Genomic DNA, 24,944 nt, shown 5'->3' on the forward strand with positions numbered 1-24,944 from the left:
AAATATATATATTTTAAATGAACTCTGGAGGGCCGCTAAAAATTTTTTTTGCCTTTAAGAGGTTACTCGGGTTTCGGAACACTGAATTTGATGAAGAGAAATATGCATCACATAGGAATTAGCATTAAGCCAATACAAGGGCTACAATTCCAACTACATTGATAAGCCAAATGGATCTTATTTCAATACCTAAATGTTAACAATTGCCTTTTTTGTTTTCCTTTTATTGTAATGAATATTTTGTTTTTTTCCTTTAACACCATGTCTTTGGAGGAAACGTAGTCTGAGAATTATTATCTCAGAAAACAATACTGTACCTTTAAAAAAATTCACTGGAAGCCAGTTTAACATACTACAATAAAGATCCTTTGTCTAAAGGAAGACTCAGTATCACCTGGTTCTGGAGGAATTTACTTTTTGAAGAAATAGTTTTCTTATCAATGGGTGAATGACTGGTTCTAAATAGTAATATGAAATTAATTAACTCAATGCATGAATATAATCTCCAACTAAAATTGCAGGTTATTTTGGAAGTTAAACTTTAGTGCTTTACTTTAGAAGAGAAAATGTAATGGTCCTAACATTAGAAAAAGCTTAGCACATCAGACTTAATCTACTGAAATTTGATACTATTCATTAATTTCATTTAAATTAATTCATTATACTGCTGTGACTAATGCAGTTTAACCAAATATAACCAATAATATTACTAAAAATGAAAGCAAAATTTCTTTATAACATTATTAAAATTGTGCCAGCCTTATCTGATTTTATATTGATTTTCTTAAGAGAAAATAAAAAATATTTTAACTAGAAGAATCTAATTTACTCCATGATGTGATTCAAACATGAATCAACTAAAAAACTACTTTAAAAAGCTTTTCAAAAAAACCCCTATAAAAACACAGAAAAAATACATTTAAGTGACATTCAGAGTTCAAATCACTTTTTCCCCTTTAGTTTCAACTCACCAGAGTCCTGCAAGTCAATCTCAACCAAAACTCCTGTAAATGAGCCAGTACTATTACAGTTAGTCAAGCTGCTTCACTTACACCTCTCAGGTAAAAGTGGCATCAACGAGCTTCACAGAAATAGTCATTATAAGAGACCATCACATGATCAATAGCTCATTTATTTCCTTTACCTTGGCAGTTACTGAAGACCATTGCCCCAAGACATTTTATCCTAAAGATATTTTCTTAAATAAGCCCTTTCTTACTGGAGGTGAAAACTGGAAATATGTAACTTTTCTGTACAAAAATCTATGTTTGTTAAGCAACCATAGTTTTAAAGACTGAATTATAGTAAAATCCAGTGAATTACCACTTAGATAATTTGTAAGTTTTATATTCACATTTATAAAACAATTTCTCTTCATTTGGAACCCAGTGGAAATGAAATCTTTTGGGAATAGTTTGCACTGAGTATAATGTCTAAGAAAACACTTCACTAATTGTTTTCTTAAGCTAGTCCAAATGAATAGAATAAAATTACAGTCCCACTATTTATATAAAGTTGGATTTTGTAAAAGGAAATGACTTGAATAGATAAGCATTTTGTTTTTTTAGGTGGTATTATATTATGCTGAGCAATCTATAAAATGTATGATCAACCCAGAAATTGATATGCCAGTTATAGGTAAGAATATCTGGCCAAAGGTCAAGTTTGTTTGTTTGATTGTCCTCCTCCAGGCAACATTAAACATCCAGTAAAATGAGTGAATTTCTCTCCTTGGCTTCCTTTAACACCAAGTTCTAATTAATTCAGAAAAGGCCTTCCTAAACAATGTATGCTCTAGAGTTAGGAAGATCAGTTAATGTAGAAAACACTGCACTGAGTTTAAGCGTTTTTTCAAATGTTTTTGGTTCAAGGAAGAAGAATCAGGAAGCTGCCTTAGTCCTAAGTTACTGCTCCTATGTCCTCAAAGAGCTGACAAGTTGACCGAAGAACCAAGGGCCTCAAAGGGAGTCAACAATGTAGAGGCAGGCATAGCAGGAGTTGAAGTCCAAGAAAGCCCAGAAAACAAATTCCCCCCAATAACCAACAACTAACTATTTTGTCAATGATTATTACTTTTTTGAAGCCTGTATTGGCAATAACTACTATTCCTAGAAGGGAAAAATATAGCATATATAGGAAAATTAGGGAATAATTTCCTTTTCTGAATACTGATAAAATAACTGTAACAAGAGGATGGACATGTGTGTCTACTGAATAAACCCACCAAGTTCATTATAAAACAAAAATCTTCCAGATATACCTAAAGGGTAATTGACTACAGCTTTCACATATCTAGTTAAGAAAAAAAAAATTAAATACTCTTTACCACCTCGTACATGGTAAAATTCTCATCTTCATCTCTGTAAAAAATAAGATCTTCTACAAAGTTAAGTAATTTTAGGAGTGGAGTGCTAAAAGGTACCTATGCTAAATACAACTGTTCAATTGGCTTCAAAAATTTAAGGGAGTAACGATTTACATGTTAGATTCTATATGAATAAAAATTCAGTGAGTACAAAAACACTGAACCAATAGTACCTAGTCAAGAACTATGTTGATGAATATATACTATTACTACCACAAGCTTAAGAAGAAAATAGTTTTGGAATTAGCATGCCTTGATATTCATGTGAGCTTTTACTTAAGATAGGAAAGTTTGGTTGGTCTTAAAAGTATATAGCAAATAGCCAAACAGATTAAAATGAACACATAATAGTGTAGACCATGACCGTGGGAGACTAAACAGGCAAATGATAAGCCTTAAAGATGGCACATCAAGGGCTAAATTTTATGACTAATTTAACAAAATATGATTCATAAGAATGTTCTAAAGTTTGATCAAGATTTCTGCTGCTCATAGGAATTTACAGATTTCCTTCCTTAATGGCAATATTATTTGTCCAAACAAGTCTTTATCTCAGTCTAGTAACCGATTAAGAGATTACATCTTCAATTTTCTCTATTTATGTATTTTGGGACAGATCATAGGAAATTAAGAATAACTCTAACATTAAATGGTAACACTTGGGCTAGTTTAGAAATTCCTTGACTTATCTATATAAACCATTAATTGTAAGTAATCTTTTCTCTGCTTTTTAAAAAAGTAGCATGGGGGCTGGGGGAATCTATCTTATTCTGAAACATGCAAATGATTAATTATAACTTTACATTGACACCAGGCAATAAGTATGGAATAGAATTCACTAGGGGGAAAAAAAGGCTGGAAGGAAACTGTAGAGAACATGAGCTTTAAGAGTCAAAGCAAGAATTTGGAAGCTAAACTATACTATAGTCATCAGCCAGAGGACCTTGGACAAATTCCTTATCTTTTGATTCTGTTTCTTCATCATAAAAATGTGTATAATGACTATCCTGTAGGGATTCTGTGAGGATAAGAATGGGTACTTATGTGTGAGAGCAGTTATTTCATCTTTCAACAACCTCTACACACAAATAAGAGGAAATTGTTATTGAAATAGCAAATCATTCTTCTTTTAAGGTACAAACTATACTATGAATCCCGAGTATGTCATAATAAAAGCTAAGACCATCAACTTTTCTGAGTTCTTGAACCTCTCTGAATGACGGTGAGAGAGGAGTTAACAGATATTTGCAAAAATCTTGCATACAATTTCAAGAAATTTAAGCACTTCCTTAAAGACTTTTATTGATTAAAAAAAAAACAAACCAAAAATCTCAGGTTAAAAAAAAAATTAATGCTGTGTATTTGACCTATTCCTATCCTAATGATATACAGATATAAGAAAAAAAAAAGATGAAAGGATATCATCCTTCCAAGTTAAGAGCCACAAGGTTCGCCACCAAACAGAAAAACTCATTTCCCATGATGGGAGCAAAAGTTCTACTGATTTGCACTCAACTGGAGGTGTTGCTGGCAGCCACTACTTTGTCACTTCTGTCACCACGGGAACCCCCAGAAAGCTTTCTTTCCTCCTTACCCTAGCAACGTGACAAAAAGCAGATCATACATGGCTTTACCAAAAAAAAATCGAATTCTACTTTCCAAACACTGATTTTCTAATTCTACTTTCCAAATAGTGATCTAATAAGGCAGCTCATTCAGTATTTAAATTTGAAGATCATTCTTTTGATTTTTTTTCTTCATTTAATGACTTCAAGAGTCATTCAAACTTCTTTCCTTATACTGTAAACACTTTCAAAAAGTAAACTATTGAATAAAAAACTGCCTAAGGAAATAAAGTCAAAGTCTAAAACAAACAAAAATAATGTAAAGCCTAAAAAATAATTCATAACAATTCTTGTTAACAAGCATATATTAAAGTGCATCTAGGCGACCTTCTAATATTTAGGAAATGAGTCTCATGCATTGCTCATACATGGTGACTACTCAATATTTTTGAATATATTCTGAACTCCTAGAATAGGAATGAGAATGAAGACAACTGAATATTAATTACAAGTACCTAGCATAATGCTTGACACATAACAGACGTTTTAAAAAAGTCTGCTGGATGAACAAACCAGTGACAATGAATGAACAAATAACAAAGGAAATATATGACTTGACTGAAAATTTTAACAATCCAGATTTCAAATTACAGAAACCTGACTCAGACAAACCTGACAGTATGAAACTGAGTTCAAGACAAAAGGCCAAAAAAAAAAAAAGCAGTTATTTAAAAAGCACATTTTCACTATGCAGTTTTCCAGACCTAAAGAAAATTAAAATAGCAAATAGAAATGAAATGATAGAAGAAAATGTCCAGAATCAAGTTTATTTGTAATGGGTTTTTTTTTTAAAGCAAAGCCACATAAAGTGAAATAAATAGATACTATAGCTCAGTAGATCAATAATGATTCAATAGTTTCATTATCAAGAACTAATTTAAAAAATCTGTTTAGTTCAACCTTCAAAATCTTTCAAAAAAAAAAAAAACCTCAGAATTTGACTTTAAATATAAATCACTAATAAAGTAATAAAGTGTGTCAAAATTCTAAATGTGATTTGTCCATTAAATGAATCAAATTTTAAAAGGCAGGTTACCATTTTAAGTACCAAAATAGATACTTTTTGGACCCTACTTTCAAAATTGTATGTGAATGAGGTGGCAGGAAGAGAAGATAGACATTCCCAGCTACAAAGATTTTATAAAAATATAATATGAACTATTTATAATAACTTGCACAAAAAACATATATTTCCTGACACACAAAAAAACATAGAACTTTTACTATTTAATTGTATAAAACTTTTCTTCCTTAGGCTTTTAAATTATAAAATAATATATCAGTTCTACCTTTCAACAAATTATTAAGAAAGAGAGGAATCATCTACATTTACCCATGTGGTGCCTGAAAATTGAAAAACCAGCCTGGACATTGGAGAAAAAGTTGAACTCAAGATGGGAGTTAGATACATCAGGAATTCTAGCCTGGTTAACGAATCTGGGCATATACCTTCCGGTTTATATACTCCTTGTGATATGGTAGCTCATTCGGACACATAGGCAATATGCTAGGATAGTTAAGAATTTTTTTCTTTTAGAAATACTGGAATCATACTGCAAATATGATACTTGGGTATATATTTAAACTACATTTGCTCCTGTCTCACCACCTCTAAAATGCAAAAAATAATAGCACCTACCTCAAAAAATCTACAAGAGATGATACATGTACTTAAAACCCGGCACCAAATAACGGCTTAGTAGTAGCATCCTTAGTGGCACTGATATTTCGTCACTGGCATAAAACACACAGGCATAGTACAGCAAATGTATGATCAATGAATGAAAAAGACAATTCCATTACGAAATTTTGAATAAAGTGATGGTTGCACAGATGAACTAGAAAAAAGGGATCCAAATTTCTGGAACACACTCATTCTGTCAAATCAGGCATGATTTAAGAATTCCATTCAAAAACCCTGATAACATGCCAGGCACTATGTTATACTCTGGTGCTATAAGAAAGGATGAATTCCATGTCAAGTAAAATAGAGAACTAAAAGAGGGTTTCTCTATATTATAAAGAGGTACCTAACCATGAATTGGGTGGAAGGTGGAAGGGTGAGAAAGGAGGTGAAAGAGTCATACTTTTAAATTAAATAGTCATTTATTGCACAAATCAGTATCGCTATAACAAGAGCAGACCAGTCTACAGAACACATTTTGTCTCCCCCCCGCCCCCCCCCGTCTTAAAGAGATGCTTAATGGTGAAACATTAAGAAAGGTACCCTGGAGAGGGAACCCTGAAGTGGTGGAAATGTCCCATATCTTGTTTTGTGTTGTGGTTACACAGTGTATACAACTGCCAAAACTAAAAATACTAAACACTTAAGAACTATGTGTTTTATTTTATGCTAACTGCTTCAACATTAAAAAAAAAAAAGACTCATTTAAAAAAAAATGCTATTTTTCTCACAGGAAAATGTGAGCATTTAAAAGGAGCATAACCAAGATAATGGCTATAGTTCCCTGTGCTATACAGTATATCCTTGTTGCTTATCTATTTTATACATAGTTGTTTGTATGTCTTCAGCCCATGCCCCTAATTTGCCCCTCCGCATTATCTTGTAGTAACTTTCAATGGAGTATAATCTGTAAAAATACTGAATCACAATGCTGGACACCTGAAACTAATACAATACTGTAAATCAACTATATTTCAACTAAAACAATTTTTTAAAAAGGAGCATAAACAAGTCTATATTCATTATAAAATGAACTACAGAATGATATGATCTCATTCAAAACATTTTAGGCAAGATATTCTTTTAACTTTTCAGTGATAGGTGATGCAAAAGAAATTCTTCAGACCACAGACTACTAGAATCCCCCACATTCTCATTTGCTGCAGATCTAGGAATGGACAGACATATTACAGCTGCATTTCACCTGTTGTTCAACACTTTATGTTTGAGAACAGTCAGTGGAAATTTTGCTTCTTTCACTGTTAGTCTTAGGTAGACTTGGAGGAAAAGGGTTTGGGAGAAAAACAAGACCGGAATTACAGAGCTTTCAACTAGAAATCCAAAACCCAGCTTCTAGCTCTAGGACTAAAGGATGCATGGCAACACTGGACAAGTCACTTAACTATTCTGTGCCTCCGATAATCTCTTAGCATAGGGCTGTCATGAAGATAAAGTGTGTGTATTTGTGAAAGCACTCTGACAAGTCAAAGCAGTTTATTATTCTAAAGTGGCATTGGTGGTATGATACTGTAGTCGAACCCCAAATTTAATCCTGACATTTACATGTTCTCAGGGGACACCCCATGCACATCTTATTTGAACTAGAATGGAACGTTCAAGGGGCAGAAACTGGTAGGTTACTCCTACTCCAAAAACCCGGAGTAGGAAGGCGAAGTCTCCTCCACTACTAAACTTCCAGGAGTCTAGATTTCTGGGATTTGATCTTTCAAAACACCTGGGATAATCTAGTAAATTTAAAAAGGCAAATGAGGAAATAAGGCCTATATTAAGATACATTCTTCTGCACCCTCGTCTTGTCAACAATCAATGAGGAAATGAATTGCTCCTGGAGTACAGAAAGGTTCACGCCAAAATTATCGTGGCGTGGTAGACAAGCCATCAGCAAGCATTAACTGTATTCCTTCGCAAATCTTTAGCACACACCTCAACGCCTTCCTCAAACTGCGTCCATCCCAGGCACGAGTGAGAGCAAGGCCTAAAGGTCTTCAGATCATCCATCACAACTCCCTCCCCCTTCCATTCCAGGTCCAGCGGCCTCCGGCCATCACACCCTTTCCAGATCTCCCATCCCCTGGGCCGCCAGCCTCACCAGCTGTTCCCGGCGGCTGGAGCTCCGATCGGTTGGCGCCCGGCGGCCCCGAACATTAACGACACCCAGGAGCCTGGCCTCGAGGCTCAGGCCCGAGAACAGACTCCAACTACCACAGCACCAGCGGCTTCCCAGAAGCAGTTCAGCATTTTGAGCTGAGCTTCCGGAAGCCGACTGGCGGCGGAAACCGGATGCCAGGAGCAACCATTAGCTCTCCTCCCCGCCCCCACCCCAGCTTCCTTCTCCGAGAATCTCCTCCTTTTGCTCGCAGAAGATATAGAAGCCAATAACTTAAAATTTTTCATAAGCAAAATTTCTTAATTTTTCTTTCTAGTCTTCCGGAAACTGAAACAGTGTGAGGGAGAAAAATGTAAAGTCAACGAAAAGTTGAACCCCCGGGACCAGCGGAATGGTTTAGCCCGGTTGCCTAGGAGACCGAGAGTAACTCCAGTGGTGCAGCTGGCGCGCTGAGGCTATGGCCACGTTAGCCCGGCTGCAAGCTCGGTCGACGAGTGTAGCACATCAGTACTACTACAGGAACAGGTAGGGCATCAACTGGGGGAGCGCGAAAAGGCCTGGCTTCATCCCCAGCCCGTTATTCCTCAACAGGAGCTTCCTATGAGCAAATTCCCTAACTCGCTGAGTACCACCCACTTCTCTTCGTCATTTGTGGGCTGCAAACAGAATCGCAAATTTAAAAGTAGTGTTAGCATACAGGGGGATTATAGATACAGGGGGCCATGGTTATCGGCTGGAGATGATTTTTAAAATTCCAGTATAAATAAAATTGTAAAATGAAGTGTTTTGCTTTGACATCATCACTCCGCAATGTGATGAAACCTGTGTCCTCCTTGTAGAAGGATTAATGGCCTGACTGGGGTCGCCCAGGCTCCTTCGCTGGGTGAGCTCAGAGTATCCCCCATCTACCTGGGGATTTGAACCTCCATTATGTCACAAATATCATTGAACTCAACTGTTCTGTGACTCAATTGTCTTCCCGAAGTGACAGTATCTAAACTATTCTGACAGGATAATCAGTACCAATATGTTAATTAATAGAAGAGGGCTAAGGAAGACACTAGCGGCCTTATCCATCTCTCTATACCTAATCTTCTCACTAGAGGTTCATTTGAACACTGGCCTTCTGGAAGCAGTGCCTCAGGAGGTTTTCCAACTTAAGAAAAAAATCCAAAAAAAGTAAATCAGACCATAGTAGAAGATAGTGACATGCTAGACCAATGGAAAATATGCCAAGAAGACAGAATCTTGCTGAGCTCTTCTTATTCTAACAGTTTTCTCACCTACTGTATTCTTAGAGCACCGTGTACCTTTTACAGCACTTGATCACAATTTAATTTTACATTCTGTTGTGAGATAATATATGAGATATATAAGTATCATCCCTCTTAGCTGCACAATAATTACTTGTCTAATAATTCCATAAATGAATCTTTCAATCAATCATTGGTCCTGGTTTACATAAATGTATGAAAAATAGCTACAGACAGAAATTATGTATTATCTATAATTATAGATAAATTATGTGGAAGGTCCTGTATTTATGACATAGATATCTAAAAGAAATAAATTCCATCCCTCTGATGTTCACAGCCTAATATGGAATATAGGCACTTAAAAGATATTTACAACAGAGTAAGCATGAACAGGAAGGGAAATGCCTAACATTTCTTGAGCGCCGATTATATGCTGGGCATTGCATTAGGAACTTTTCCATACAATATTCATTTGGTTTTCACAACTTTACAAGTTAATGTATTAATCTATATTTTTAGAGCTTGAGAACAGTGCTGTAGAAAAGCTTGGTGAAGTGTCATGCAACTACAAACAGACATAATTTTTTTCTAAAGACTTCAGTGTTAATCTTTGTCCCCATCTCCTGACTTTTGACAATGGGCACATTTTCCCAAAGCTGGAGGTGGTTTGGAGAAAAAACTAGGGCTCTACAAAGGCCATGATGAGAATAGGCTGGCATTCCTTCCATTTCATTTATTATTATTATTAATATTTTCAGTATGAAGGAAAGTCTCTAAAGATCACGAAGGAATCAAAATTTCTGTTTGCCTAGTTTAAAAAAAAAAGGGTATTGATTAGCATAGGAGCAAAAACCATATAAAATGTTAGTATATGAAAAAATAAACGGGCAATTTCCTTAAGAAATTGTTGTCATTTCTCATCTGTTATTGACTAGATTAGTTCTTTTGTAAACTTCAGTGTACATCACCTGAGGGTCTTGGTAAAATGCAGATTCTGATTAAGTGGGTCTCAGTTATGGCCAGCAAATCTGCATTTCTCACAAGAGTTCCTGTCAGGCCCCATTTTGCATAAAAAGGGAGACTTTGTAAGAAAAAAAAATGGTGTATGGGCCTATCGTTTAATTTGTGAACATCCATACAAGTTATATATTTATTCCTTCTTTACATGAGGCAAAGAAAATGAGGTTCAGATGGATTGATAATTTGTATGAGGTCATACAACTACTAAGTCTCAAAGCCAAAAAACCCAACTCTAAGGCCTATGCTCTTCACTACCATACTAGACAAGATTTTCTTCACACTACACTGGTTTTGATGAATTAACTCACAGGAAGCACCAAGATCCAGAAATCCAAATGGCATGAGCATACCGTTTCAACTCCATTAACATGTAGGCACCAGAGTTGGAAGAAACAATTTTAATTCTTCTTGGTTTGTTTTAATGTCTTCTATGTTGGTAACAAGGCAGTGGCAAAAATGTTTCTACCTAACAGCTGGCACCAGATTGCCTCTGAAGTTGAAACATGACTTTGCTGGGAAAAATATACTACGACTAAGTGCTTAGATTAGCACCTGAATCCTCCAGGACCTGGGTGTCCACCCAGGAAGAGAGAAGCTTCTCTGCCTAACATAGGGGAAAGGTTTGGAACTCCAAGAAGTGAAAAGCAAATATGGTGGTAGCTGATGTGATAAGAAAGCCTGGGGCATGGGTAGAGTTGTGCATTATCAAACCTGTACAAGCCCTTGGGGAAGTTGCTCCCACAAGAAATATTTGGTGGGCACTCATGTTTGGTGGTGTACTCATCAAAGAGACTGAATATTGTGTCTAGGATGTTACAGGATGGCACAAAGATAATACACAGTTGTTATTTGACTAAGTATTGGCCTTTTTTTTTTTTTAAACTTTCACTATTACTTCCTAGTTTCATTTCTATTCTTCTGAATTACTGAGATTTCTTTGTGACTTACTGGTCATTTATACTATCCTATTTGTGGAAAGAAGAATTTGGTATATGTTGATTAATCATATTTTTCATTTTCCCCATATCCTTATTTAAATTTCATCTAGTTGATCTGTCAAACGCTAATAGGAATGAGTTCAAAATGCCCCTCTTCCACTGAATTCCACTGAGTTTCCACTGTGTGGTATCCTTTTATGTCATGTTATTTAGCTTTTATATGTGTACTGGTGTGTGTCTCTTCATTATTGGCTATATATTGGTCTTTTTTGAATGTGCAAAATGTTTCACCTTTGAATCCTACTTGCAATTTTTAAAAATTATTTTTATTATTTCTTTAAACAGATTTAATGCAGTAACATACAACTTGTAATATTAATATTGATCCTCTTTTATCTGATCTGAGTTAATCATATCGTTTTTATATATTTCTCTTCACAAACAGCACATTTTAGGGTTTTAAATAATTAGAACCCAGGAAGTTTGTGATGGGTTAAGTTTGTTTCTTTTTTTTTAATTTAATTTTTTATTTTATATTGGAGTATAATTGATTTACAATGTTTTGTAGTTTCAGGTGTACAGCAAAGTGATTCATTTCTACATATACATATTGATATATAGGCATTTTACATGTTCACCCTATGTTAAGCTGCTTTTTAATTCTTGTCCCTCTCTGTCATGCCTTCTCATGTAGAAGCTGTGTTTTATTTTTTTTTTAGATTTTAATATTATTCAGAAGGGAACTTATTTCTAACATTTCTTATGAGAACTTAATGCACTCTACTTAGATTCTCAATACTATATTTATGAATTAAATATTCACTGATTAATTAAATATGGATGGAGCACCTATTATGTGCTAAGGACTGTTCTAGGTATTGAGGATACAGCAGTGAACAAAAGAGTCATGAGGGAGACAGAACATAAATAAACTTACATATAATATTTTGTCTTGGGGTGATTGTAACCAAAAAGAATAAAGCAAGGTAGGGTGAGCAAAGCGTGAACAAACATCCTGTTTTAAATAGAGTGGTCTGAGGATGCTTCTCCGATCAGGTAATATTTGAACAGAGTCCTAATGAAAGTGGATGAGCAGGCCTACTAGATAGGGATCTCAGGGATGAGCCTTCAGGAGCTGTAACATCAAGTGCTATGGCCCTGTTGTCAGAAGCCTGCATGAATGTGTTGCAGGACAGGGTTGGAAGCCAGATCATTTGGGGCTTTTAAGCCATAGTAAGTATATTGGATTCTACTCTGATTAAGATAGGAAGTCATAGGGGATTTTCAATAGAGGAGTGACTTGATCTGACTTCTGTCTTTAAAAATAAATAATGAAGAAAACTCCGAACTTATTTTGAAATTGGTAGAGCATTTTGATTTTGTTTTCTTTTTTCTGCTTTCCTCCTCCAATTCCATCGTTTATTAGTTTAACTCTTTGTGGCCTGTTTTGCTTGTTAAGAAAATTTAAGTCAAATCTTCCTTTATGAGAAAAATAAATAAGATTTGCAATCATTTTAAACCATATATAGTTTTCTAAAGGTATATAAGCAGAAATTAACCTAATATATGTCAAAATCTCTTTTAATTAACTTAGCTGAAGAGTATGTGTAAGGGAATATTGAGAAAGCAGGTGCTCAGGAAGAGGGCTAGAAGTTCTACAGAGACACTGTAGAGACCGAGTGGCTAACTCAAATTTCCAGAACCCTTACCCTCTGAAGCGGGGCATGGGGAGTGCGTGAGGATAGAGAGAAGGGAGTAGAAAGAGAAATAAATGCAATTGAATAGCTGGTATGTGCTGAGAACTCTGTTAAGTGCTTTCACAAATATTATTTTATTTTGACTTTCACAGTAATCATATGAAGTGATTTTTATTATTCCTACTTTACAACAGAGGAAAATGAGATCTTAAAAGTGTAAGTTACTTGTTCAAAAAGATCAAAGATCTAATGAAGTTTGATCCATCTCAGTCCAAACCTTATGCTTGGAGTATGGGGACTTTAAGTCAAGTCCCTGCATGGAATTGTACACATCAAATACATAAGGTCTAACCTGCCTTTCTAAGGTCAAGTTGAGGAAAGGGAAGCACCTGGTATGGCAAGTACTCTCCAGTACAAGCGATTTACCTGGACTTCATTACCTTGTGTCAACCTAAAGTATAATGTTCCTTAAGTTGGCCTGATTCTGGAATCCATTATTCCCATAAACATAATCAATTTGTTTCTAACTCCAACATAGTCAAAGGTTCCTGACTGTATTCTTAGTCTAATTAGTTGGTTTGATGTCCTTGACTTTGGATAATCATCTTGATCCTAGTAACCTAAAGATTGTAAATAGCACTTAGTCGGATAGACACGAGTCTCTTCCTCTGATTCTAATTAGTTGCTGATTTTTCTGTTCAGTGGGACTCAATTCCGACCAGTAAAATTTAGCAAGGCTTCTGCCAAGCATACAAGGATGATTTATGCCAGAATGCAGAAACAGTTGAAATCCTAATTCTGTGTTACTTTAGGCTTAAACTTAAGCTCTTAAATTTATACTCTTACCTTACTTAAACACTTTAAATATCAGCTTTCTCATCTGTAAACGAGGCAATAATGCCTATTGAGATGTTAACTAAGAAAATTAAATGATTTTTTGTCACATTAGTTAGCACCCAGTAAAATCATAATATTAAAGGAAATCACAACAGGAGAGCAAAGAATAAAATGCATATGATCAACTCAGCAGATATAAGAAAGGCAGTTGATAAATTTATTTATTTATGAGTATTTTTCTTTTATTTATAAAAGTTTTAAAAATTTTGATATATTATGTACATTTAATGAAGTACATAAACTATAAGTGTACAGCTTAATAATTTTTACATATGTGTATACCCGTGTAACCATCATTCAGATAAAACTCTCAAGTTAAAAAATCTTTATAAATGAGAAATAAAGGGAAACGTGCTTATAATAAAGTATATGTTTCTAAAACCAATAGCCAACATCATGTGTGTTGTTGAAATACAATATCGATAGTTCCATTTAATTCAAAAACAAGAGAAAAATACACATTAATTCTACTATTTGGAACCTTTTTCTGGAAATTGTAGCCAATACTGTAATAAAAGAAAAAAAAACTAAATATTTATTAGTAAATATTAGAAGGGAAGAAGTAAAGGTTGGTTACAGATCATGAAATTATAAAGCTGAGAAAATGCAAGGTAATCTACTTAAAAAACTCTTAGAAATAAAATGAATTTGATAAAGTGTCTGATTACAAGGTAAATTTAGAAAAATCAGTAACTCTTCTTGGTACCAGCAATAACTAGATGAGGAATTAGATCAGAAGACATACTAAGCATTTATGTATACTTCTCCCCTTTGATTCCATTCAAAATACAGTTAAGTGTAAAAAAATTTTTAAAGACTAAATCTACAAAATTTTAAGAACAAAAAAGCATGCAATTAATAGACCAGTAATTTTGAAGAATTTCTAGAAAACAAAAATTCAGTAGGAAGAAGGAGAGATGGGAGTCTAAGCCAGCAGCTCTTATTCTTTTCTCCCTTGCACATCTGTGTTTAGACAACTCAGTTTTCAAAATAAGGGAAGCACAGCTGTAAGGACCAAGAACCCCACTGCTTAGAAAGAAGCCTGCATCTGGTAGAGTCCACAGATGATGCAGATACTAGTAGGACCTCTGGTATGTCTCCAAAATCAGCAACCAAAAGCTTGAAGAAGCACTTCTGAGAGTGAATGGCTTCTTTTCTTTGACCATGGAAGCTCTGGAATCCTCCTGACCTGGAATTGGTCTAAGGAATACCTATGCCTCAGGCACCAAAAGAGAGATCTCAGTTCCCCAACATGTTCACTGCTGGCTCATTGAACAGAAAACGTTTTTTTTTTTTTTTTTTTAGAAAACGTTTTTACAGTAACTTTTACTGCCTGTCAGTACGCTACTGCCCTAGTGACCTGAGCAGGCAGTCCTGCCTAGATATCAAGCAATTGAATATCTATCAACATAAATAGGCAGAGAAAATTCATAAGCCATTCAAGGGAACTTTAGTTTGGAGGAAGGAGATTAAGCTAAGAAGCCAGAATAGGTGGCTACTGTGGAGTTAGAACTAATGGAGGACATGGATGTAAACTTTAGTAAAAATATAATAAGAACTTGTACAGAAATAAAATTAGAGAAAAAACAATTACTGGAACCAATTAAAATTATTTTCAGCTTAAAAATGTAATAAATCAATTAAAACATAGGATAGTCATAACTGAAATATAAATGTTTCAGGAAAGCAATGTGGTAGACATATCTATGGGACTTAGTATATGAATAATAGTCACTGCAGAATATGGAGTAAGAATGGGAAGGAGATAGATTAATAATAAAGAAATACTAGCAGAAAATGTTCCTAAACTGAAGAATGAGTCTGGCTTTGAATTGAAAGGACTGTCTGAGTCCTAGACAGGATTTTCTTTTGGAAGACATACTTCTTAGATATTATCTATCCAAGGATACAGAAAAAACTTTACAAGCTTCTAATATAGATAGAAAAGAGAAAAGTGATTTGCTAAGAAAAGAGTCCAGCATTGGATGGTTCCTATGCAACACAGAGACCTAGAAAAGGACAATAATTATCGATTATTCAAGGTAACAACTAAAAATCCTAAACCTAGCAAGGACCTTATTCATTTTTTTGATGAGATATTTTTAGACATGTAAAGACTCAGAGTTACATCATCCATGTACCCAACCTGAGGAAATGTTCTCTAGAAAGTACTCTGTGTAATCAAGTGAAAATTAAATCATAACAAGGATTTGAGGATAGGGGAAGAACAAAAGAAGTAACGGAAACAATGATGAGCAATTATACTTGTATGTAGTATTTATGGTTCAATTTAGATAAGCATTGTGATACTAAGATTTATGAGATACCCCTTATTCTACGCAGTTAAGAGAATCCAATTGGCACTTTCAGTATTCTTCCTAGACATCTTTGTGCAGGTTCAAAAAATCATTAGTACATTTTCAATCAACAAGCAGTTACAGGCAACAGTCCTGCTAATTGTGTCACTAATACATAATGCAGGTACTTCTTTATCTAGCTTCTAATCTGTTACCTCTCCACTCTTCTAGCCTAAATTGTCTCTTTAGTGGCCTTAAGAACTCCTCCACTGGCTGCCCCATCACCTACTCCCAAAGCCAATACATATATTTTAGGTTTATGGTAATGTCTACCATACTATCTTTCAGTTTTCTATGTAGTCAAATTAGTCAATCTATTTCTCTGGCTTTTGGGAATTTTAGCCTATTTTTGAATAGTCTTTTCCAGACCATGATTATAAGAAAATTATCTGTATTTACTGATAATATTTAAAAGTTTTATTATATTTTTCCTTCACTCTTTATGCAGTTATATTTCTATGCATGTATTGTGTGAGATAATAACTTAATTTTTTTCTATAGAAATACAGTTGTCTCAACACCATTTATTGAACTATCCACACTTTCCTTACTAATTTTAAATTTTGCATAATAAATAAATAAAAGGGGTTAAAATTGCACAGGAAGAACTACAATTGTCCTTTTTTTATTGAAGTAGAGTTGGTTTACAATGTTGTGCCCATCTGCTGTACAGCAAAGTGACTCAGTTATACACATATAGACATTCTTTTTTTAATATTCTTTTCCATTTTGTTTTATCACAGGATATTGAATTTAGTTCCCTGTGCTGTACATTAGGACCTTGTTGTTTATCCATTCTAAATGTAATAGTTTTCATCTACCAACCCCAAACTCCCAGTTCATCCCTCCCCCTCCCCCTCCCCCTTGGCAATCATAAGTCTGTTCTCTATGTCTATGAGTCTGTTTCTGTTTTGTAGATATGTTCATTTGTGTCATATTTTAGAGTCCACATATAAGTGATATTATATGGTATTTGTCTTTCTCTTTCTGACTTACTTCACCTAGTATGATAATCTCTAGGTCCATCCATGTTGCTGCAAATGGCATTATTTCATTCTTTTTTATGGCTGAGTAGTATTCCATTGTATATATGTACCACATCTTCTTTATCCATTCATCTGTTGATGAACATTTAGGTTGTTTCCATGTTTTGGCCATTGTGAACAGTGCAGCTGTGAACATAGGGGTGCATGTATCTTTTTGAACTATAGTTTTGTCCGGGTATATTCCCAGAAGTGGGATTGCTCTATCATATGGTAATTCTATGTTTAGTTTTCTGAGGAACCTCCATAATACTGTCTTTATTCACTGAAAACACAATTTTATGCATACAAAACTCTAAACCACCTACAAACAAAATGATTTAGAAATAAAAAGTGAATTTAGCAAGATTGCAGGATACAATACACAATACACAAAAATCAATTTTTTTTTATATAATAGCAGTGGGCAATTATAATTTGAAACTACAAAAATAATATAATTTACAATAGCATCAAAATGCTTATGACTGTATCTACTTACCCTATAGAAATATGTACACAATTTGTGCACAGAGTATTTCATATATGGGGTTATGTATAAAGGCATTCATTAAAGCATTATTTCTAATAGGAAAAACACAGAAGAGACTTGTATGTATTTGTAACTAATCTGGCTAAATAAATAAAGGCATATTCACATGATGGAATATTAAGTAGCAGTTTAAAAGAGTGAAAAATTTTATACATAATGACGTAAAAATCTCTGAGCAAAGTAAAAAAAAGAGGTCATAGGAAGCATGTAATACATTTAGCATGAAATTTTTATGTATTAATACATAAAGACACAAAAATATGGATCTGGAATCATATAACAAGCTGTTAATAATGATTAGGTTTTGAAAATTGGAGGATAAGGTAGGTTGAAATGGAATCAATTTTTTTCTCTATTTTTCTATATCAATTTTTTTCTCTTTTTATATTAAGCTTTGGATGTTAATGTATTATTTATGAAATAAACAGGAAATAAATAGGTAAAAATTTGTTCTAAGACAAAAAATTTGTTTTGATTTTTTTTTTTTAATTTTAATTTTAATTTTTTTGGCTGCACCACACAGCTTGCGGGATCTTAGTTCCCCAACCAGGGATTGAACCTGGGCCCTCAACAGTGAAAGCGCTGAGTCTCAACCACTGGACTGCCAGGGAATTCCCCCAATTTTGTTTTGAAAAGGTAAAATTAAATATATAAAATAAGTGTCCATGAAGATGTAACTGGTACAAAACTTGCCCTCCCACCATGAAAAATTAGAAGACTGAACAAAATATATGAAAACTTATTTCTAGACATTGATGCAACAGACAGTGCAGGATTAGGATCTCTGAAAGAAAGGAAACAAATTACATTATCCAGACAATTACCCCATCTTTATACCTGGAGGTAATTTCTGAACAAAATCCAAATTCTCAACAGCATAGCCTTCATAGTATCCAGCATCTATTCATAAATTACTAGTAGGAGAAAAATGTAGCAAACTAAGACTTGTAACAAGGAGGAGAAAAATCAGTTAATAGAAACAGACCAGAAATACAAAGATAATAAAATTAGCAGACAAGGATTTTTAAATAGCGATTCAGAATTTAAAGACTTAAAGGAAAATATGAGCATAATGAGAAGTTAGATGGAATATAAAGGAGAAGCAAATGAAACTTTTAGAGATTAAAAAAACACAGCATCTGAAAGAAATAATTCACTAGATGGACTAAACATCAGACTAAAATATTGCAAATAAAAGATCAGTGAATTTGAAGACATACCAAATATATATTATTGGGTAGAGTATTCTATAAATATCAATTAGATCAAGTTGGTTGACAAATATTCACATTTTCTATATTGTTATGGATTTCCTGTACAGTTGTCCTATCAATTATTCGGGGAGACATGTTGCAATTCCCAACTATAATTGTGGATTTGTCTATTTCTCCTTTTAGTTTTGTCAGGTTTTGCTTCATGTATTTTGAAGCTTTATTATTAGGTGCATATGCCTTTAAAATGATCATATCTGCTTAAGAGATATGATAAATTAACATTTTTATCATTGTATGATGGTTTTCTTTGTGCATGATAATTTCTCTTACTCTTAAGTCTACTTTAAATAATATATTTTAAGCTATGAAAAGTGTTTGAAGAATTTAAAACAATATTGAGATGCCATTCTTTCTTGTGTGTGTGTGTGTGTGTGTGTGTGTGTGTGTGTGTGTGTGTATACGATCTCAAATTTACATAAAAGTTACAATACAGTACAGGGAGACTTCTTTCTAAAACCAAATGGGGATGGGTTGCAATCTGATGCCTTGCAAATTCTTTTTCCATATGAGAACATTTTCTATATAACCACAATTCAACCATCAAAATCAAGAAATTAATATGTGTACATTTCCACCATATCATCTTCAGACTCCAAGCTTTGCCAATTGTCCCAATAATGTTATTTATAGCAAAATATGTTGTTTGTTTTGTCTCCTTAGTTATTTTTTTTTTTAAACTATCATGGTTAATCTAATCTAATTGTACTTTGAATGAAGACTATTTTTTTTAAATTTTTTTAAAATTTATTATTATTTTATTTTATTATTTTATTTTTGGCTGTGTTGGGTCTTCGTTTCTGTGTGAGGGCTTTCTCTAGTTGTGGCAAGCGGGGGCCACTCTTCATCGCGGTGCGCAGGCCTCTCACTATCGCGGCCTCTTTTGTTGCGGAGCACAGGCTCCAGACGCGCAGGCTCAGTAGTTGTGGCTCACGGGCCCCGTTGCTCCGCGGCATGTGAGATCCTCCCAGACCAGGGCTCGAACCCATGTCCCCTGCATTGGCAGGCAGACTCTCAACCACTGCGCCACCAGGGAAGCCCAGTTATTTTTAATATAGAGCATTTTCTCAAATTTTCTTCAATTTTCATGATCTTGACCCCTTTGAAGAACACAGATCAGTTATTTTGTGGAATTTCCCTCAATTTAAGTTTGTCTGATTTTTCATCTATTAGATTCAGGGTATGTATCTATGGGAGAAATTTCACAGAAGTAATGCTCTGATCTTTTCAGTACATCTACCAGGTACTGCATGATTTTGATTTGTCCAATTACTGGTGGGGTTCATTTGGATAATGTCATTAAGGTTATGTCTGCTAGGCTTGTTCACTATGAGGTTCTTTTTTCCTTTGTAACTAACAGGTGTTTTTTAAAAGCAAGTAATTTGAAGCTGTCCCTCTTCTAACTTTCAATTTATTTAAATATTTTCTTATTTATATCGTTATGGGCTCATATGTTCCTATTTTAGTCAATGGGTTAAAATCCATTGCTCTTATTTATCTTCATGCTAGCATTGTCCCAGATTTCTCTAATGGAAGCCACTAAAAGCTTCCTTCTGTGTCCTGATCATGGTAATACTCTCTTGCTTTCTGACACAAAAAAGTTGAGGCTAAGCTTTTACTTTTTCTGCCCCAGCCCTGGAGTTATCCATTTCTTCAAGGACCTCTTGTTTCTTTTAGTAGATGCCTGTGCCATTGGGTGTTGTTGTTCTCAAGCCCTCTCAAGTGGACAGAGCTAGAAAATATGTGTATATATGCATTTGCACAGAGTTTACATCTATACTTTATCTATGTATCTATCTATCCATTCATCCGTCCATGCAGATGTTGAAATCCATGAGTTTACATTGACAACTCTATTTCAAATCCAGCACTACAGAGTTCATTCTAATTTTTTTCCCTTTTCTTTTCTTTTTAATATATTCACTTATTTGACCAATCCTTCTGTATGTAATCAAACTCCTGTCACCACAGCTGCTTTTTCTTTTAGGTGTACCACTTTCCACCCTGTGTGGGATCTTCCTCTCTGTGCTGAACTATCACCTCCCAGCCAACTTGGATACTCTTTTCATCACTCTTGGGCTCTGATTCCCTATCTGGCTGCCCTCCCATGTGTACCTTTTCTTTACCTTTCCTCAACACCCTAAAGCCAGGCCTCTCCATGGGAATACTCTCCTTACTCAGACTGGGACAACCTACCCCAGGGGTTGCCCACCCCCCCATGTGGATGCCCACCTTACCCTGCACAGGCTGTTATACCCCATGCTGAGCCATGGGGTCCTCCCCATGCCCCCACCCCCAGCACAGATCTTTACTTTTCTTGCCCACTGCTGATTTCTTTAGGACTTAATTGTTCAGGAAATGAAGTGAAGTGAGAAGGAAGATGAAGAAAAGCAAATATGAAATATTTTAAAAGTACACTAACAGTATAAATCTACATGACAAACTATGATAATTCCTACTTTATGATCTAATGCTTATGTATTTGCAACCCATGATTCATTGAACTGTGAAGTAATAATAATAACGAGAGCTATTAATGAAAAACAAAACATGGCTTCTACCTTCTAAAATGTCGTATTTCTCATTATCAAGTAGTTATTGACCTCTTATTAGTAACATGGATGATAATCAGAACCCAAAGTAGAAAATAAGCATAATTCCTGCCTTTAAGGAGCTTGAAATCCTTTAAGACCTAATAGTGAAATGATATGGAAAAAAGTAATCATTTTACACATCAATATGTCTTATAACACAGGACAGCTACTATCGGAATTTTATTCCTAATGTCTAAAATAGCTACAAGTTATATGATAATGACAAGGAAAGCGTATTGGGTTTTTAATCTAGTATTTATTTAGTAGCTGAGGTCAGACTAAGCATAGTATTTTGATGTGTAAAATGCATACATTTTGCATATTACTGGAAAAATACTTAACCACACATTTTTTCATTTTTATTTATTGTCAGTTATTTTCTGGCCACTAATTACATACGTGCGCATAGTGTTATCCAGGGTTATAATACTTCTAGCTGATGATGAAGTGACTGGAAACTTCCAGCTTTTTCTCGATGTTTTATTACATTCCTGGTAATACTTTTGGTCTTTCATCATTATTAATTCACTTAGTATTCATTGTGATAATGCTGATCATAATAAATTTATTTCAAATTCATGTAGATGTCATGTTTTATTCACTGCTATAGGATTTTCATTGTAATTTGGAACTAATTAATATACCATTAAAATAAAGTGTTACCCACATTTTTCATTTTAAACATAAAATGTCTAGCAGTTCATGACATATTGTATGAGTATGCAGCATCCCAGTGGCAACCCAAGTATCTGTAAATTTCATTTTTAAGCAGTTAAAAAAATGGCAACAGAAAAATGTTTATAGATGTCAAATTTCAGTACATAACTTAAAACTTAGCAGTAAGTTAACTACTAGTTATTTTAAAGCATGTTCCTTTAATTTAATGTATGGTTCTTATTAGTGTCATAGTATGCTTTTATTTATATAACTGTTAAAAAAAAACCCAGAGATTTTTAATAACTCCAAAAAGAAATTATTTAATCTTCCTTTTGACTAGGTATTATATGTTAGCATTATTACCAGGAGAGTTAAAAAAACATAAACTCAGGACAGATAATTTGATTGCTTATCTTCTATATTTCTTATGACAATTATAAGTAAGGCGTAAGCTCAAACTAATACACTAGTTGAAAAGGAGTAGTAGGCATATCTGTATACCCTATATTTTTTCTCTCTCCTTTGCAAAGATAGGCAGTTGTTGATTGCTGCTGGTGAAGGACAGAAGAATGTTTTCAATAATTTAAATAGAGCATAGTTGACCCTTGAACAACATGGATTTGAACTGGCTGAGTCCACTTATACTCAGATTGTTTTCAACAAATACATTCTGCAGTGCTACACAACCCCCAGTTGGTTGAATCCGTGGATGTGGAACTGCAGATATGGGGGGTTGACTGTAAAATTATACATGGATCTTTGACTGTGTGGGGTGTTGGCTCCCGTAACACCCACATTATTCAAGGGTCAACTGTATATTTAAAACTGAAAAACAGATCTACTATAGTTATATTAAATGTTAATGATAAAAAGGGTTAAATAACCATGAGAAACCGTTTTATCCCATTATCATGAATTTGACTTTACATCAACCTTTTTCAATAAACGTTTCTTTCCTTATCTTCTTTACACTCTATCGTCTTTGAATTGCCTGCTCTACTAGACATTGTGTTGCTTTATCTTTTCTGTTTTTGCCCTAAATGACATGTTATATCCTGCACTAGAATATCTTATTATTGGCTAGGATAAAATGTTAAAAGAAAAACGAAAGATTCCTTTTAACCCTGTAACCCCTTGAAACAGTGGCCTTGTTTTCATGACTTTTTCGTGGCAGTTGACTGTTTAATCATGATCTCCCTTTCCTGAAGCCTTTCCATTAACTCCTAATGAACTGCAAAATACTTGTCTCTTATACTTGGGCCTTGTTTTTTGTTTTTTTTTCCCCCCCTTATTTAACACCTTTCACTGTAAATTTTTTTGAACCAAAGTCTGTTAAACTTTGGAGATGTGTGGTGCCAGTGCCACAGTGATGATATTCAGGGAGTCTAATATCCCTTAATATTATACACAAAATTCTGAGAACTGTTAAGAACTTTGCCTTCTGCCTTGGCTTCAGCTATTACTTATCATATCTTCCTTCTTTTCTTCCTTTCTTCCTTCTTCTTTTCTTTCTTTCTTCCATCCTTTCACGAACATTAGTTTAGCTCCTCCTATGTATCAGATACTTTAGTACATGTTGGGATACAGATATGAATAAAAGGCGAGCCTCTCAAGAAGATAAATGTTATAATTAGTATCTAGAAGAAATTTCAGGGTATATAAAGATACATCTCTCTGGAGGTTGCAAAAGTCAGTTCAAGAAGAGGGTGTAGTTTTGTGAAAGTTTGAGGTCAAGAGAGCACAGGGCCTGTTCTGTGAACTATAGGAGTAGAACGGCTCTATCACAGGATTGAAGTGGTAAAAGAAGACATGGGAGATTAAGTCTGAGCCAGAGCTGGGAGGACTTTGACATCTCAAGGACTTTAGACTTCATTCAGAAGACTTGGGGTGTTTTGTGGGGTTGCCATGAAAGGATTTTAGGAAAAAATGGACTTGATTAGATTCATGTTTTAGAAAGACCATTCAAACAATAGCTTGAAGGATAGAGTAGGATAAAAGACTAGTGTCTAGGAAACAATGCTTTTGCAAATAACTAATCTTAGAAATATGAAGACATGAACTAATGCAAATAATTGGTTTTGCAGTTTTTGATTTGAGCAGTTGGGTGAATCATATTGTCTTTCATGAGAAATGGCTTGCAGAAAAGAGCTGTTCTAAGAGAGAAGAATAGAGGATGGGTGTGTGTGGAGGAGGGATGAGAGGAGTTATTTTAGATATGTTGAATTTGAAGTACCTGAGGAATATCCCAGCACAGATGTTAAGATGTTTTAGATATACAGATCAGGAGAGTTGCCCATCCTCTGAGAACCTACTCAAAATGCTTCCTTTGACTCCTGTCTTTCCCTACTCACTATTTCCTTAAAAAACAAACAAGAAAACCACTTTTCTACTTCTGAATTTTCCAGATCTTTCCTTCTGACATGGTATTTTACTTTTCTCATACGGTATTTCACTTTTCGCATAATTTTATTTGCTGTTGCTATTATTTTTCAGTTCTATTATTGGTTGGGCCAAAAGGTTCTTTCGTTTTTTCCATAAGATGGCTGTAGTAGCGCTTAGTTGTCTTTAACTTCATTCGAAACAATTCTGCTAGATTGTATGTGACAGCTGTCATATCAGTGTGCATTTAAAAAAAGACATCAAAATTGGTGAATTTTTGTGTAGCCATTTTAATATTGAAGATGGAAGAAAAAAAGCAACATTTTCAGTATATTATGCTTTATTATTTCAAGAAAGGTAAAATGCAACTGAAATGCAAAAAAAGATTTGTGCAGTGTATGGAGAAGGTGCTGTGACTGATCGAACGTGTCAAAGGTGTTTTGCAAAGTTTCGTGCTGGAGATTTCTCGCTGGACGATGCTACACAGTCAGGTAGGACAGT

At 34.5% G+C, this 24,944-nt stretch overlaps 2 protein-coding genes across 14 annotated transcripts in view; one reads left to right on the forward strand and one right to left on the reverse strand.

Moving 5' to 3' along the window:
- The window catches only part of GPATCH2 (G-patch domain containing 2), a 176,362-nt gene extending 168,401 nt beyond the window's left edge, over positions 1 to 7,961 (reverse strand). For 8 of the 12 annotated variants that reach the window (XR_014254092.1, XR_014254093.1, XM_082426953.1 and 5 more), the window contains exon 1: positions 7,785 to 7,951. Coding sequence is in view for 8 of the 12 variants with exons in the window: in XM_082426953.1 (XP_082283079.1) it covers positions 7,785 to 7,840 (56 nt within the window). In the remaining 4 variants the exon portion in view is untranslated. Of the gene's footprint in view, positions 1 to 7,618; positions 7,765 to 7,784 lie in introns of those variants that run through there. The other 4 variants (XM_082426948.1, XM_082426950.1, XM_082426951.1 and 1 more) reach the window with 4 other exon arrangements.
- A 225-nt stretch (positions 7,962 to 8,186) lies between these two features.
- The window catches only part of SPATA17 (spermatogenesis associated 17), a 193,913-nt gene continuing 177,155 nt past the window's right edge, over positions 8,187 to 24,944 (forward strand). Inside the window, exon 1 of one of the 2 annotated variants that reach the window (XM_082427491.1) lies at positions 8,187 to 8,327. In XM_082427491.1, coding sequence (XP_082283617.1) covers positions 8,260 to 8,327 — 68 coding nt within the window. In that variant the 5' untranslated portion in view covers positions 8,187 to 8,259. The remainder of the gene's footprint in view (positions 8,328 to 24,944) is intronic. The other variant, XM_082427492.1, reaches the window with a different exon arrangement.

This window comes from Balaenoptera physalus, assembly GCF_965194825.1.
Source record: "Balaenoptera physalus genome assembly, chromosome: 1".
Lineage (NCBI taxonomy): Eukaryota > Metazoa > Chordata > Mammalia > Artiodactyla > Balaenopteridae > Balaenoptera > Balaenoptera physalus.